This window comes from Camarhynchus parvulus, chromosome 14 (genome assembly GCF_901933205.1).
Source record: "Camarhynchus parvulus chromosome 14, STF_HiC, whole genome shotgun sequence".
In the NCBI taxonomy this organism is placed as follows: Eukaryota; Metazoa; Chordata; class Aves; order Passeriformes; family Thraupidae; genus Camarhynchus; species Camarhynchus parvulus.
Genome location: NC_044584.1, coordinates 11,308,321 through 11,325,959, shown reverse-complemented (window position 1 = coordinate 11,325,959; position 17,639 = coordinate 11,308,321). Strand labels below are relative to the sequence as shown.

The following is a 17,639-nucleotide window of genomic DNA, read 5'->3' as shown; positions in this document are numbered from 1 at the left end:
CCACTTAGCACATGTGCTGGGAAAGTGTAGAATTAAGATCCCAGTGTCAGCATTTTCAGCAATCTTATGCAGGCTACTTACTTTTATCAGGTCCAAGCACAGTAAAAATCAGATTGGGCTCCTTGCTAAGGAATCTTTATTGTTTTTTTAACTTAGTCCTGTCAAGAACAGTCCTATTTATGCCTTTATAATTTCACAGTTAGAGAAGATAGTAGAACTACAAATAATTCCATGTAAGTCAAAGGTGTAGTTGTTTTGACTGAACACCTAATAAAACCTCTTGCTGTGGGTCCACATGGATTTCTTCCTTCACTTGCACAGACCTTGTCTTCACTCTTACACCAGTACCCACCCTTGGGGTTGCTCCTGGTTGGTGATGATGGTTCTTACACCAGCTCTGGAAAATCAAACTATTTGAAGAAAAAACTCTCATTCTGCACTCTTCAAACCCAGCTGAATTCTTCTGTCCTCTCCTTTTCACAAGCAATTGAACCAGAACAGGAAACTGCTGAGCCAACAGGGGAAAAAGCATCTCTTTTGTGTTAAGAGTTTGGCTGCTGAGCTCCTTGACTGGCTCATGGGTTTGATAGGTGCCAGAGCCAGGGGTAGGTGTGGGAATGTGGCCAGAGGTGGAGGAATGTGCTTTAGGAGCCCTTTCCTTCAGTTTAACACTGAGGAACTGCACCAAGGAGCAATTCTCTGTGTAGCAGTGCTCACTGCAATGGAAAAAAAAATCTGTGTGGATTTTAAAACCAAGAGGACACAAACATTGTAAGTAAATAGTAAAGCCTTTATTCTCGTTAAGAACAGCATTTTGAAAATAAAACATTTGCCCATGCTTTACAACCTTTGTAGTTTTGTATACTTATGTACAGTCATCATGGTACGCATTGATTGTCTTGAAAACCCTTGAAAGATGTACTTAATAAGATACCAGTATGCAACAATCAGCAGGAAAAAGGGTACGTTATAAAACACACGTTAATACATTTAATAAATATATATTATCTATCAAAAATGAGCTTTAGCTCTCATCAATTAATAAAAAGCACCTGCTTTGTAATCCTGTAAGTTGGTAGAATAATCCAATTGTTTTGTTATAAAAGCTACAATGCTCCCTTTTGTATGGCCTTTGGTTAGACCCAAGGCATCAAGCTCAGACAAAGCCAAGCAAGATGCCTGTGTTTAGAATAAAAGCAGAAACAGCTAATTCTAAAGTATTTCATGTACCTTGTTTATAGAAGCAGCTGGATGTATTGAGAGTGTTCTTCTGAAGATGCTACATATTTTCTGGCAAGTGTCAAAATCAAACACCCTCAACCCATCTGAAAGCTGGACAGGATCTGTAGGACTTTGAACTCTTTTCCTGCCATTGATCAAAAGCTGGTCATTTTAAATCTTGTTTTGCTAATAGATACTTTTGTCAGATGCTTTTTGATTTCATTTTTCTGCATGGAAACACCATGAGCACATAACCATCAAGGGACAACATAGTAGCTTTTATAGTATAAAAGCTAATTATAATCAGGAGAACTGTGAAAGGCTTGTGCTTAGTTCCTTATTCATGTTGTTCACAGATGCTCTACATTCTAGAAAACTTTCAAAAAAGGCAAAAGTAAATACTGTAACAAAAATATAAGTTAACAGAAAGGTGCCTTTCTTCAATTACAGTTTTATTTTGGGGCATTTTACATCACAGACTAGTGACTTACAAAAAAAAGTTGCTCATCACTAATTGTAAAAAGTTGGAAAATAAAGACCCTCCTAAATCTATTGCCACACATTCACCACCACACATTAAACCCAATCCTGCTAATTTTTTATTCAGTGAATAGTCCACATGACTAAGCCAGTGAGACTCGTCATGTGAATTGCAGTTTGTAAGGTCTGGCCATATCTTTGCAAAAGCCCTGAAATCCCAAACAACTTCATCAGAAGCAGGATTGAGAACTCTATTTATCAATTCAGTCACATCTAGAAAAAGAAAGTTTCTTAAGATAACTATGTCTTGTATAGTTTTTGTCAAAGGTCTGTAAGATGTGTATTATAATTCATAAATCTTGGTTGTAGCATGATAAACTCTTTAAAAGAAACCTGTCCTACCATTTATGCCATGGTCATCTTATATGTTTTTATGCTAAGAGTTTTATAAGGGATTTTTTTTCTAACTGGTTTTTAAAAGCAAAAGTCTGCAGGCAAGTGATGGTAATAGTTTTTTTATTGTTCCAAATTACGTGTCTTCTGGGTGGCTATCATTATCTTAAATATTATCTTATTTGATCAAAGCTCCGCTCATAACAAGCAAAATGTATTTCTAAGTCACTGGATAGCATGCAATATCCACCCCTACCCTACTTGGTTACTAAGGCCATCTAGTTACATACAAAATGAAATAAAGGATCCCTAAAACAAGCACATGCTTCCTTTGCCTCGAGGAGGGAGGGCAGGGGGGAGCTGACATACTCCTTCACTCATGCATGACAGAAAAACATTGCTTCTGGAGGAGAAGGGCTTTGAAATAAAACCCCATAAGATGATCATGGCAAGAATGGCAATAGATATTTTTCCATATATATATATACATATATCTGTGTGCAACACTTAGGGACTGGTCTTGCAGCCTCTGTACCTTGTGTAGACCTACTGGTGTCGATGGGACTACTCGTGGGAGTACAGGTCTGCAGGACTAGGCTCCTAATTCAGTAGAAATGGAGGTACATGAGGAATCAGGAAGACTCTTGAAAAATAAAAAGCTTGTCTTTCTTCTGCAGTATACAGCAAGTAACTTCTCTCTATGAAGCTACTAAGCTATTCAGTTATTTGTACTTTTTCTTTTTAGTTTGAAAATATATATTTTTATTACAGCATATGCAAAGTTTAATTGTTAGATGTTTCCTATGCCTTCAAGTAAAAACAATTAGCTTTTAGTATTGAGGAAAGCTAAGATTAACATTGGCCAAACAGTGAGGATACAGTGATGTTTTCAATGTCCGATATGTATTAAATGTTAAAGAAAGGAATGATTGCTTGAACATAATGAGAAACCATGGCACAACAAATGGGCAATGGGAACCGTTTAAATAACCTGGAGAAAACAAAGATGAACAGCCTTGAAAACTCTGCCTTATATCAACTCAAGAAACTGGATGGGGAGAGGAGGACTAGGGAAGAAACCACCTTAAATAGAAACAAAAACAACAACAAACCACCTCCAGCACAGAGATTCTACTCTCTAGGCACTAAAATGCACAACCACATTGAAATGCACGAACAGCTGCGGCCGAGGGGAGCGGAGCGCTCGGCTTCCAACCACGGGGGCTCGGCCTCTGACCCTCCGCACCCCGGCGGCTCCGCAGCGCCTCTGCCAGCCCAGCCTGGCCAGAACAGCCCTCCCAGGGACGGCTTCGCCTGTGGGCTCGCTCTACTCACAGCCGGCCGGGGCTGCTGTCACCGAATCCATCCCTGGGGCCGGGGAGAGCCGCCCTGCCGGGGCCGCGCTTCTCTCTCTGCCCCAGGAAGCTCCACAAGGCGCCCGGAACATGCACAGAGCTCCGAACTGCACCTCCAGGGCAGCTGAGCTCCTGACAGAGCAGAGCTCCTGAGAGAACAGAGCATCAGCCTGCAGAGCCACAGGGACCGGTCTGCCACCGAGGGACCGTGTCTGACCACACACGGTGCTGCGTGACCGTACAGCACAGCCAGGGAGGGAGCAAACGGGGCTTCTCGTGACCTTGGACATGACAGGAAAAGGAGAAAAATGGAAAGAAATCCCGCGTGTTTTCGCACTGTAGTGGCAATCTCTTGTGGCAACATGAATTAAGTTTAGGTGAGAGGAAGGGATTTTGCAAGCAACTGGCAACCACCAAAACCAGGCTTGCCTGGCACACAAGTTACAGACAAGAGAATATCTTACACTTCAGGATACAGTATCTCCTCTGCCAATTTAAGGTGTGCCTACTTCTGTTTTAAATTAGATTCAGCTTCAGTTTCACAATTTTGCTTTTGCAATTCTCCATTCAATGGTGTTCACATTTAAGCAAAATCCTCTGTAGGATTTAGAAAGATCCTGGATGTTTTGTTGCTTTGTTCTGGTACTGTTATGGATTCCTTCCCTCAAAGACACACTGCCAGGGAACAACATCTGAACAAGGATTCTTATTCTCTACAGCCTACAGCCTTTCACCAGAGGTGTCGTCCAGTGTAACTTGGCGGAGCAGTTGGTATCTGGAAATAAGGATAATAAACCGGTAACTGAGAGATCTAGACTGTTCAAAAATCAGTGTTAGCACGCTACACGTACAGGACAGCTTTCCAGATGGCAGTTCTAGAGCAAATTGATACAAAGAAACTCATCTTCCACCCATACAGTGCATTTATCTCTGTAAAACCATGACTATATATACACATGAGCTTTGTATCCAACTCAGAAAAAAGCAAAACAAACAAAAAAACCAAATTCTCAAGCTTCTCATCCTTTAACTGCCTTCTCCCTGAGCTGCACATTCTGCTATCAGAAAACAGGCAGAGATTAATTAAAACATCAGAAGGATGCAATCCATTACTGACAGCAAAGCCAAACCTTTTCATTTTACTCAAGTTGACATGTTTCACACGGTCTTACCCACGGAGGAGAATTCTTGTATCTACTCCCTCTTGTCCACTAAAATCAGCCAAAACTTTACTTACTTAAAATCAAAACTAGACCTGCAATCAGTTCATTTTAAACTGGCTTTAAATGTAGAGGTTGAGTTATGGAATCAGCTCATGATTCAAAAGAAAGAAAACCCAACTCACATGAGTACAAACTGGCTCATGAGTAGATTTTTAAGAAGCATGTAGATATGCATGAAAAATGTGAGGATGAAAATTTTTCTTTTTCAACAGTATGCCTGCTATATGAAATGTCTTTAGTGAAAATTAGACATAAGTGAAAAACATTTGTAAAGTCCGTTTGGCATCGCTAAACCAATCTTACAAAAACCAGACTGCAAAAATACAGGTCTATCAAAGATATGCCAAACCATTCTACAAGGAAGAAAAATTGATGCTATTAACATGAAAATATTCTATATTCCTCTTTTATGAATCCCTCCTCAAAATATGTACAAATCTGTAAGTTACAAAGAATTACATGTATTTTACAAGTAAATGGAATATATGTGAGACAACCATTATCTGCAACAATTATTTAAAGTAACATACTGCCTGAAAACATCTGTGTGACTCACACCATCTTGAAAAAAATCAGATTAGAAATGGTGTCACTTAATAGTTATGTTAAATACCTTAACACAAATTTAATTTGTAAGGGCCATTGAATACGTTGTCTTACAAAAAAAACTTGGTTCACTGAAGCTGCACTGCAAACTGTGAATAGCCAAGTAAACAAATGCAAAATACTTGTTAACTACATATGTTCTAGAGGGAAGGGAAGCATTACATGCATACTTGCTGCCTTAAATTTTCATTTATAGCTTTCCCCCTGCTGTGAATAAGCTAAAGCAGGTTTTTCAATTAGTAATGGTTGTATATATCAGTGCATTTCAAAGATTTCTTAAATGATCACATTTTGATACTTACAGTCCCACCATTTAGCACAACTGCCATCTCAGTTGGCTGATAAACATTGCTTCTAAAAGGAGCACTGGGCCGGCTGCCCAAGCTGCCGTTCCGAAATCCTGCCGTCCTCAGCGCTGCGTTTGGAAAAGAGACATCACATTAGAGCACAACTAAAGCTGTGCAGTCACAGAGCCTCTTCCTTCCAGTTTGGTTATTGGGAACTTTGCCACTGATTTTAACTTCCACGTTGCTTTTGAACAGCTGTTTCCCTTACACGTTGGGAACAGATTTCAGAAGAATCAGATTTACATTAAATTAATTGTTTGCTAGGGTGGGGGAAAAAGGAACTAGATTTTTGAAGCTTGCTTAATCTCATTTGAGTGGGAGCTCAGTGTCTTTAGTCACCAAATCTGTGATGTATCTTGCACAATGCCTTTTGCAAAGTGCTCCCTGTGTTGGTCTGGATACTGTGGGGTTAAGTGAAATGTGCTACATTTTGCTTTCTATCAAGCTCAGTGGACAGGGATCCAAAGCCTTGCTCAAGCCAGTAAGCAATGCTCACAACCCCCTGAGCATTACTTCAGCATGACTAGCAAATAAGGATTTTCCAGATGTTTCAGATTATATTTACTCTGAGAAACTAGAAAGATGGAGTAAATATTGCTTTTGAATAGCTTAAACCTGGCAAATCACTGAAGGCAAAGAGAAGACACTGAGTGTCCTTTTGGATGTTTATACCAGGAATAAAACAGTCTCCCCATTAATTTTAGTACAAGTTTGGGTTCAAGATGTAAATTCTGAGTGAGATATGCATAATGAGGGATATGCTGCTCTCTGTAAAGCAGGCTGGGGATTGGCACATACAAACTCCCTCTTTAATTTTGAGGCTAAATAATGACTTCAGTGCACTCAGACGTGGCCAGGGAACAGAGCTCATTTATCACACAACGGGCAAAACTCATCTGTTAGCTGCTAAACAGAAACATGCCCAGTTCAGGCACCTAGGGCAAGAACTTCTCTTAGATTTAATTCAAATTACAATTCTACAGTCTCTGGCTGAAATCATGAATGAGCTGAAGTTTGTGAGAATTTTAGCCCAGACTTTAATGAAGCCAGGATTTATCTCCAATGTAGTTGCTCTGTGTAGAAGAAGATTTAAATGGATCCTACTGCCATATGCTGTCCTCTATCCACTGCTACTCCTCTCTTTGGGAGTTGTGCACCAAGATGAAGAACAGTACTGATTTAGCATGGAAATTTAGAAATTCCACCCTGCAAATGCTCAGCTGTTGACTTCAGATACATATAGACCCTCACTTGCTCTATTTGGAAATGACATATTTTTGCAGAACACTGGGAGAAAAAATTATGAAAATGCCTAAACTGGAATGAAGTATTTTCTATTAGATATTTAACCATCCCAAGGTCAGTAACCTTTTTTTTGCTATTTGACTACTTTTTGTGTGATAAACACACATGGTATTTGCTATTACACACAGACACAAAAATCTTTATAATGCACACCATCATTAAAATATTTATACAGAATATTTACACAAAATATACACAGTCATTTCAAAGCGATCTTAAAGAGCCAGTAAATTCAATTTCATATTGCTAAATTTTCTTTCCCTATTATTGCAAACAGCTACACTTTTTTTGATGTGAGAATCTGTGACAAAGGTTGTAGACAGAATACTCATTTTGGATTTTTTTTCTCACACCAGTTTTAACATTTTTCCTTGTACTTTTTACATTACTATTAAACAAACCCACTTGCAAAGGGCATGTATAGATAAAAAACAAGCAGTACTGAGGATATTTGTCAAAACCTCTTTGTAACACATCTGAAATTTTGTTCACTTTGCTTTTAGGCATTGGCTGTGACTGTGACTGGTAGTACTAGAAGTTATTAAATGAAATTTAACGATACCAGAGCTCCTTGGGCTTGGGTTTCCTGACAGCTGCTGCATTCTACATTTCACATCCAGATTTCTCTTGTTTAAGGCAAATTCTCTCTGCCTACAGAGGTTGCCCTACTATTGTGCAGTGCACTTCCAGAGAGCACTGAGAACTCAGTCAACTGCTCTTTGTCCAGGCTTTCTAAATACTTTAATATAAGTTTAGAAAGCACACCTATGAAAATGACTCTTCTAAAGAGATATTTCAACCTATCATATAAATACTAAAATCCCAGATTAGTATGCCGTTTAAATTATGTTTAAATTAGTGACTGTAAAATAGGCTTGCTTTATTAATGCTTTATGTTATTCCTGGTGTAGAGCAGCTCTTGTTGCAATGCATAACTTGAAGGAACATTCTTGCTAAGAAAGAAGGAATCAAGGAGGACATATGCTTGTTTGAACCTGAACGCTGTTCAGATTGCTTAAAATCTTAAAAAAGAGCAAAGTTATGAAATTGTTTTATACAAGTAGTAGCGGAAATAACAAGAATTAATGGAAAATATTTTTGTCCAGGCACGTTTTCTACTTAAAGCTAACTATTTACTAAAACAATTATTACAGTCAGGGAATTGTTTTCTGCTTATCATGTCTTCCAAACTTCACAACTAGTACATCTTCTAATCTTAAACATCTTTCTTAAGGATGAAGTAGTTGAACAAAGTACCCTTCCAGTAATTTCTGAACTCTTGATGATGAATTCTCAGACTGATTAAATGGATGAAAGGAGAGAACATTCTCTTCACCCCTGCAGAGCCAATTGCCCACAGACTCCAGGTGCTTTGCCACTGACAACCCCAGCACAGAGATCTGACTCAGTGCCTTGGTTATTATTTAAAGTATTTACTTTAAGTCTCTACCATTCTCCTAAGTTTTGTCTCCAAAGCCTGCTGTCCCAAGCCAGTCCCTAAAGAACTGCTGCAAAGGAAGATTTAATCTGTTTTGATGTATTAAAAATTCCGGTATGCCATGGGAATAGGAATGACAGGCATTTATTATGGTATACATTAACAAGGGCATCAGATAAGGAAATCTATTTTGTATTGTACTGTCATTCAGATAGATTAAAACAGAACATAAATTGCACTATAATAGACAGTATAATGATTTTGTAGCTATCATACATCTATCCATTTCACAAAAAAACTTAATTACTGAATGATTAGATCAAAAAGGAGATTCCAATTCTTTTTTAAAAATGCATCCATGAATGGGAATGATACAGAGTGAAAGATCCAATTTTGTTCTTAGATCTGCCTTAGCCAGAAATAGCTTCACTGAAGCCACTGCAGTTACTTTACTATGAAATTAATTTAATGGGGGATGGAGGACAGTAAAAAAAAAAAACCACCACAGAAAAAAAATAAGTGTGGTTTTAACAGTCCATAGTGCAACTGCCTCTTGCTTTGGAACATTAGTAATAACAACCATTCTTTTATTCGTGTGATTTTTTTTGTTTTACTGCTGCCCTTATGGTATCTACTCACAGAACAAACTTCCCTACTAGAAGGAGACCTTTAAAGCTCCTGCTAAAAAAACTTAGAGGAAGAAATGCCTTCCTGACCTGACACTGTGCCAAACAAAAGTGCTGTTTTCCTCCAAGTCTGGTCAGTGCCCAGGGAAACATCAAACCCAGAGGAAATCAAAGACACATAAAGATGAGTAGGAAGGTGAAGTGCCTGGACCACGTGCTCTAAATCTTCTTTCAGGGGCTACCAGAGCAATGTGGCAACTCCTGCCTGGGCTACCAGGCCAATATTCTTCTTAAATAGAGTGAGAAACAATCAGTGTGACTTGGAACAAAATCCTTTATCCAGGTGTGGGGCAAGAACACCACGGGGCTCCTGCTTCCCACTGCTGGTCAGAGGCATCCCTGGCATTTCTGACAGGGGTTGAACCTTCAGCAAGGGTTTGGATCTCTGAAGCATCCAGTTGTGGCTGGTCCTTTCAGCAATCCCTCAAAAACATTTCCACTGCAAATTTTAATGACGTGTGATCACACATCGTTCTACCACAAGGAAGGCAAATTACCTGGAAACCTCTGTGAAAGCTCAGATGTTCAAGCCTTCAGAACAAAGGCTGTCTCTGAACTGTCTGTAAGCTACTTGGCATTTCTTCCCCCCACAGGGACACAAAGTGGCACTAAATCAATTTTAATGGAAAGATAATTAATAATAATAATTTTGTTGCTCAAGTGGTTGAGCAATTTGTAACATAGACCTCTTCATTTATTTCTGAAGTTTTGGGAAAATATTTTGTATTAAATGTTGATAACTGCTAATTACAAAAAATGTCATTTAAATTATTTAAAGGTTATTTTTTCCACAATGATTTTTTAATTCTTTTGGTGTTGCCTTTGCATTTGAAATTGGCTTTGCATTTGAAATTGTTCAGTTTTTCAAAGAAAAATCGACATGCAGAAGATAATTTTAACCTATGTATTGTCTGCATTTTTTTATTTTTCTCTCTCACTAGGGGATATCTTAGTGAAAATTGTAAAAGGGAACAAAGTGTAGTGTGAAAATTATTGTATTTATCATGACCTTTGTTTTCAACACCTGAAAATTGTCTCATACAGAGAGTTTTCTTGACACTACAAAAAAATATAGTCCTTTATAGGCAATTTTTACCTGCATTATGTTCATCCATTGAAAAGGCTTTATTTTCCATGTAGCTCCTAGGAAGCTGTATATCTTCCTCAAAAGCGGTTTCACGCATCCTTGGCTGTGAAGTATCAAAATAATTGGGTGTGTTTTCCTGCTGTGATGGAAGGATGGTACAGTGGACCTCTGGGATGGCATGAAAAATAACAAACACCCAGCCACTGGACACCAGTGCAATAGCCAGAGTGGGATCACTCCATTTGTCCCTTCTCTGGAGCTCAGCGTTCCCGAAGAGGTACATAGTCATCCAGGCCACCCAGATCAGAATGGAAAAGAAAAGCGTTATAATGAGGCATACTCCGTTTTTCTTCCATTTCTTAAACTTCCCACAGAGAGTGAAAAACGAGAATCCCATGGTAAATACCATCAGGAACATGACATAAATGGAGGCCATCACAAAATCCATGGGCTCGTAGCTGCAGGCCAGCTTGTTCTCCCTGACCACGGTCAGGACCAGCCACTCGGTCGCGATGATGACCTGCACCAGCATCAGGCACGTGGCCACCCCGGCCAGGTGCCACCCCGACGGGCTCTTGCCGTGGCGAACGAGCCTGCGGAGCCTCCAGGCCTGGGCTAGCAAGCAGGAGAAGCACAAAGCAAAGATAACTCCCCACAGAAACCTTCGGGTAGAGCACACCATCTCATCTTCCTGGATGATGAACGCGAACGTCAGCCCAAACAGTCCCAGAGTCCCGAAGAGAAAGAGGAAGTGCATTCCCAGGGGGCTCTTCTTCTCTTTGTCCTTGATGAAGGGCAGCCTCACCAGCAAGATCAGCATCAGCAGCAGCGTGGTCAGCACACCTGCCCCTGCCACGGCCTCCAGCACGATGCCCCAGATGGCGTCCAGGTCACACAGGTACACGTACTGGGGCAGGAGGTCCAGCCCGCAGCCCCGGGGCGTGCTGGAGTTCTCTGAAGAGCCATAGCTGATCACCAACAGCAGCAAGAAACCAATGGCTGGGAAGGTTTTCATTTTTCTGTCTGAGACAACAAAGCATTTGTTAAGCTAGAGCTGAGTTTGGAGGATTTCACAGCCACTGAAGCCCAGCTTGTTTCAGTAGCCCATGTTTACAGTTTCTGCACTGGATTTGCAGCTGGCACAGCCTCCCCCTGCCCCCTTCACTGCCCTCCCAAAAGCTGCTTTTGCCTGTTGTACTCAGAATGCAAAATGACTCATTGCTCTGTTTGCACAGATTGAAAACAACATTTCCAAACTCTGACCCTGCAAATGGCCTACAACACAGCCAGAAAAAAATATGTATCCTGCTGCAAATATTACATTATCTGCAACACTTGGACACTTACTACCTATTTAAATGTAACACCCCATTCAGATCAAGGTGTTTAAAGCGTTTAAGTTGCGCTGGGCCCGATGCAGGTGTAAGCAATATCACACTTAGGCTGTCCCACAGCCTTGTTCCTTTTACTGGAACAAAGGCAGAGTCAAAACCACTTTTTAAATTATTAATTTTTAAAGGATAAAGTAATCCAAGGAAAAGAAACATTTTACATTCTTAAAAAATAATGCTTGTTTTCATGCTCGGTCAATAGGCAGTTATCATATTCACTTCTTTCATCCTCTTCCAAAGCCCAGGTATTAGATTGCATTTGGAAATGGGAATGGCAGTCTAGAAAAATCCCATATTCTGTGACAATGGTGCACATATGCAGTGTCATCAATCAACTGATCAAAAATGAATGCCTCATTGTGCTTCTTAGCCAGTCCAAAGCCATTCAAAGGGAACAAATAACAAAACCCAGAGCATCTCTTTCTTGGATCCAGAAAGTGGACAATGGTAAATACTCCAGGAACACAACACATCCCACTTGACCACCAGGACCAAAAGCCTAGACAAATCCCAACTTAAGTTTTTGGAAGAACATGGGTTAGGTGGTTTAAAAATACACATCATGGTGTTTGCTTTTATTAAGCAAAGCAGATTGTTAAAAAATGTAACCTTTAACTTCCAGTCTGTAATGGCAGTCTGGAACAAACACTGTGAGGAGCAGATATGAAACCTGACTCTGTTAACCTTCAGCAGCAGTGAGAGCTGCAGGTTCCAGCAGGATTTTCCTCACTGATGTGAGGGATGTTTCAGACTCCCACTGGTACTGTATGAGCATGAGAAAGAAAAGCACCACACAAGCAGGCAATGATGTTAGTCAATGTTAGGCAATGTTTAGGGTGCAAAGTGAAAAGCAGAGAAACTATCAGGAGCTCTTTTCAAGCCATACAACAGCCCTAAAGGGTTACCTCTCCAAAGAGATTAAAACTGCTTTCAATGAAAACTTTGAAAACTTTAGTGAGAGTTGAAAATAATTTAAAGTAGTGGTGCAGTGTTGCATTGAGCACAATCAGTCATAACCAACACAAGAACTATTTACATAGACTGAAACTGTGCTGTGTCTCTTAGAGCTGAGAACTGTGGATGCTCTTGTGCTTTACAGTCCTGTCATGACCCAAGTTAAATCCTGAGGATCTGAATCTTCAAACCAGTGTTTCCCTGTGTCATGACCAATGGCCATTTCCAGCCTCCATCAGGAGACAGATGATGAAGATTATGTTGTTTGCTATCAGGGGCACCAAGACAGCAAACATGCCAATATAAACCTGTAATGACTCCATGGGCTTCACCCACACAGGGTACAAAACATCTTATTAACAAATCTTCACCTCAGAAGTGGAAGCTGTGACAAATAATGTGATGTGGGCTTGGACAAACAGGAAATGGGTAATGGGCAATCTCTGCCAGCCCACAGATATTAATCTTTGCACTATTGGAAGGGCTGCAATGTTCTAACAATGCAACGACCTGCTAAGGACAAATGATTTGTTTTTTCTACCTATCTGTAATTTACTTCATGCTGGATTGGTAGAATATACACTTGTTTATATCTGATTTGTGTAACAGGTTCTTCAATGACTCTGTTGCAACAGCCACGTTAAAAACACTGACTTTACAGACAGAAAACTAATCATCAGTGAAATATATTCATTTCTGTATTGAATATACGCTCAATAAATCTCTCTGCCCTTTGAGTACATAATTAACTAGAAGAAAACATTCCAAAGATAGTTCTCCAATTCCTTTTATGCACAGTCAATTCCTACTGCAAGTAGTGAATTTCCTCTTTAGAGTGTTTGAAACGTCCTAAAAAGTGTGAAATGGTCAGTGCCTGCTGACACAAAAGGGGGAAATCCACAGGGATCTACTAAGGCAATGCTCCAAACCAGTGGTACCATTTCAACAAGTAGGAGGTCATGTGGGAAATGATTCAAAATTCATTCTAAAAGTCACCCAAACTAGAAAAAATAAAGAGCCCTAAAGTGAGGGTCATGTTAATTTTCCACTATCCCATCACTTACAAATTATGGTAAGCATGGACTAAATTGCTTTCAATACTAGCTTTGTTTATTAGCTACTCTCCAAAGACCTGGGGGGTAATTAATTAAGTGCAAGTATCCCCAGTTCTAAGATATTTTCCAGTTTTCTGGTTACTTTATGCATGTCATGTAACCCTCATGTGATTGAGCTATTCTAGGACAGTCTGTTTCCATGGAGATTGTGCTGCATGGGTAAGCAGTCATATTGTCAGGCCATCATTTGTTTCCTCTTCCTATTTGGAAGTGTTTGGGAGGGGGAAGGGAGGGTTAATGAATCTGAGTATTTCCCCCTCCGTGAAGAAGTGGTTAGTTTTGGAAAGGGGATATTAAGTTGTGACAAAATATACTCAGAATTCAAAATACATGTTCTGAAATACAGAGGTGTTCAACTCAAGGGGAATTTTCCCAAGTTACTTTGTGCTTTTGGGAAAGCTGATGGGACATAATCAGTGGTCCTCTTAGAAAGGTCCCAGAGAGCCACAGTACTGACCAAGCAAATCTCTAGGGCTGCTGACAGCTATTCCTGGTGTGAAATAATTCCCCACCCAATGTCAGTGAGTCTCACTAAACACCAGATCCTGCCCAGAGCAAAGCTGGAAAGCAGAGCTTGAAGTCTCCAAAGGAGGAATCTTTTCCTCCTAACTGCTATCAACAAAGCAGTTTGTTTCTAACCTGTTTACTATCAATTTCTGCCTAACTGGGTAAAAACAGGCAATATTAAAAATACACCCCCTGAGATATTACCAGCCAAAAAAATCCTTTTTCTAGTGCTGATACTGAACACAGACAGTTACAAAAACAAGGGGAAGAACTGAATTATAACACAGATGTTTGGTAAGTGAATACCACAACTTTAGCTAAAACTACAGATTCAATAATTTTAAGGGAAAACTGTGAAGTTGTTTGGTTTGGTTTTTTTTCCAGAAAAGTTTTTGCAAAAACCAGAAAGTACATCATTATGGGGGTTTTATTAAAATAGCATCTTCCTCAAGCCTGTGCAGTGGGTAGGATGGCAGAGTACTGAGCCTCTTGAGATTTTATAGTAAAATTTTACTGCACATTCTTGCTGGTTGTTACTTAAATCAGTAACTGTAGAGGAAGAGTATTTTTACATCTTTATGTCTAGATTAGCTCTCACTAGAGTTATGCAACCTCACAGTAGTAACAATGGTGCTCTATTCGGCTGGCACTTCCCTTCTGCTGCCAGAGAACTCCAGTAACACAGGAGTGCACTGAGACATTCCTGCACAGATACAGCCAGTGGCACTGCTACATCCCCTGCATACTGCAATCAACTGTTCACAGGGAACAAAAGCAACTTGAGATTTTTTACCCCCAGATTCCTCTCCAAAATTTTATTTTGGTAAAGCCATTAAGGCAACATACCTGAAACCAGAGCAATCAGGAACACTTACAATCAATATTCTAATCAATAAGCCTTACACATTTTAGGCAAAAGCAGTGAACAATTAGCAGGACAGCTACTATTTCATCCAGTATTCAATTTCTGGCTCAAAATCTGCTCTCAATGACAGCTGTAATAACTGCACTGTTTTCTACAGAGTGAGGTACCTTCATTACATTATCTGGCACAGAGTCACTACAAAATTGCAGACACAAAGCTGCCCCAGCGGGTACAAACTACAATTACAAGCAACTAAGCAGAAAGAGAAAATCTCACAGTTGTCATCAAAAAGTTGCCATGGTTAAAACTCAATGAGGCTTTCTGTAGCTAAAGTCTTCTGACCAAAGCTTGCAAAGGGATCAAAAAGACACAGCTGAATGCTGCTACAGAATATATATACAGAATAAATTTGTAATCGTGCAAAGGTTAAGGTCAGGCTGTTCATGGTTAGATGCATTATCTGCTCCTGTACCTGGAGCTCAAATGTTAGTCAGCTGACACAGGGAGATGCATTCAATGGCAGAGAAGAAAAACAATCTAGTAAATATAAGCAGTAGTAGCACAGATAGTAACCACACAGGCAGAAGACTGGTTCACTGTGCAATTTGCAAAAGAAAACCACCCCCGCCACAAAGTGTTGGGGAGAGACGGGAGTGAGCGAGGAATTAATCACAACACAGGATCTCTGCCAGCTGCTTTTGATCAGAACTGAAGAATGAGCTCCAGGACTGATAACAGAGCAGCAACAGCCAAGTTGAGATCAGACTACTCAAGAGACGTGTGTATTTCCAGAATAATAATTAATAGTGCAATTGTGCTTTGTAGGCAAAAATACAGCAGTGATTTTGACAGCCCTGCATCAGATACACATCATGCTCTGTTACAGCCTCGCAGTCACAGAAGGCAAGACTCCACTCCAAAAAGGACATGTAGAAAAAGTATCACTTTCATTCAGAAATACTTTGTGATGCTGAATACACTATGAAATTATCTTTCTAATTTTCTAGGAGCTGAATTCCCTTTGGTCACGTGTGCCTAGGTACTTCTGACCACAGCGCCTGGTGTTGAATTCACAAGCGATAGCAATCAATTACAGTAATCAACGTTCTTGTTTTCTTTGCTAATTCTCAGACTGTTTCTATTCATGTCATAGCCTTCTAGCAGATGGGTTCTGTCACCGGATTTCTCCTGATGCAGCGAGACAACACCTCAACCCTGATATTCCCTGCTGGTAAGCAGCAAGGGATCCCAGTTAAACTCGGTACTAGCGCTGATCACCAAGCTGGGTGTTTGGGTTCAGCACGCAGGAAATCCTGTTAGCCTTGGGATAAACATTAAGGGCAGGTGTAAACAAAGGGTTCACAAAGTGCTAAATCCTCTCTCTGCGTGGCTTTGCGGAGAGGTAACACAGAGACAGGGCTTCTGTTAACTAGAGAGAAAACTGCAGCGCACCCGCACCGAGCCGGAGCTGCCGCCAGCCCCGGGACCGGACCGCGGCGGCCGGGGGCCAACAAAGGCTCTTCCCCCCCGGCCTCTTCCCCGTCCCTGCCCTTGAGCCCCCGCTGGGAATGCGATGAGGTGCCGGGCTTGGCTGGAACCACCCCGCGTTCGAGCGCGGTGCGAGGCCGGGCGGCCCCTCCGTGTGGCCGGTGCGCGGCTGCCTCCGCTCCGGGCTCGCCTTAATCCGCCCGCAGCCTCCTCCTGCTCCCGCACGGTACCTATCCCGCTTCAGCCTCCGCTCTTTTGTCCCTTCGCTCATTTCTCTCTTCGGTTTCTTTTCCCCGTCTCTTCCTCCCCCGCCTGTTCCCGCTCCTCTTCCCCGTCCTCTCCGAACTCCGCTGCCCTCCCCGCCAGCCTTCCGCCCCGCTCCCCGCAGCGCAGCCCCCTGCTCCGAGCCCCCCCGTCCTGCCCTATATCCCATCTAATCCCCCCAGGATCCCTTCCTATATCCAGCCTGTTGTCTGCTGGCGGCCACCGAGCTAATTCTGCGGGCAGCGCAGGGCGCAGAGCCGGCTGAGCAGCTCCGCTACGTCCCTGGCCCGCAGCCCTGGCCCGGCCGTACCCCCGGGGCCGCTCCGGGGCCGCTGTCCCCCCGCTCGCCCGCCCCGCCGCCGGCTCACCCGCTGTCCGCTGCGGCCGAGGGCGGCGGGGCAGCTCTGTCCGCCAGCCCTCCGCAAGTCACATCCCGGCTCCGGCGGCGCGGCGGCTCCGCGGCGGGGAGCGAACGCAGCGCCCACCGCCCCCGCGGCGGCTCATGGAGCGCCCGGCCCCGGTGCGAGCCGAGCCCAGCGGAGCGAGCGGTGTCCCTCGCGCTCTGCGCCCGCCGCTCCGCCACGCCACGGCCCCGCGGCCAGCCCCCTCCCACCGCCCCGCCCCGCTCGGGCTCGGCACGGCTCGGCACGGCTCGGCGGGCAGGAGCACCCCGGGGACAGGGACGGGGAGCTCTGGCCGCGCGGAGCTGCCCGGCTCCCAGGGGAGCGGGCACGGTGAGGGCGTGGGTGCACACTTACACACACGCACACATACACACTGCTCACACACACTCACACTCTGCTCACTCACACACTGCTCACACACACTGCTCACACACACACACACACACACACACACACACACACACACACACACTGCTCACTCACACGCTGCTCACACACTCACCCTCACTC

The 17,639-nt window shown here is 42.3% G+C and overlaps 1 protein-coding gene across 2 annotated transcripts; it reads right to left on the bottom strand.

Moving 5' to 3' along the window:
- Window positions 1-769: 769 nt before the first annotated feature.
- On the bottom strand, window positions 770-17,303 carry GPRC5B (G protein-coupled receptor class C group 5 member B). Of its 2 annotated transcripts, none has more exons than XM_030958451.1 (4): window positions 17,094-17,303; window positions 10,151-11,164; window positions 5,581-5,693; window positions 770-4,224 (listed from the first exon to the last, which is right to left on the bottom strand). In XM_030958451.1, the coding sequence occupies exons 2-4, from the start codon at window positions 11,154-11,156 to the stop codon at window positions 4,180-4,182; spliced, it is 1,164 nt and encodes a 387-aa protein (XP_030814311.1). In that variant the 5' UTR covers window positions 11,157-11,164; window positions 17,094-17,303; the 3' UTR covers window positions 770-4,179. The 2 variants fall into 2 exon arrangements, with proteins under 2 accessions (XP_030814311.1, XP_030814312.1); XM_030958452.1 differs by having other exon boundaries at window positions 10,151-11,160; window positions 17,094-17,274.
- Window positions 17,304-17,639: the final 336 nt, after the last annotated feature.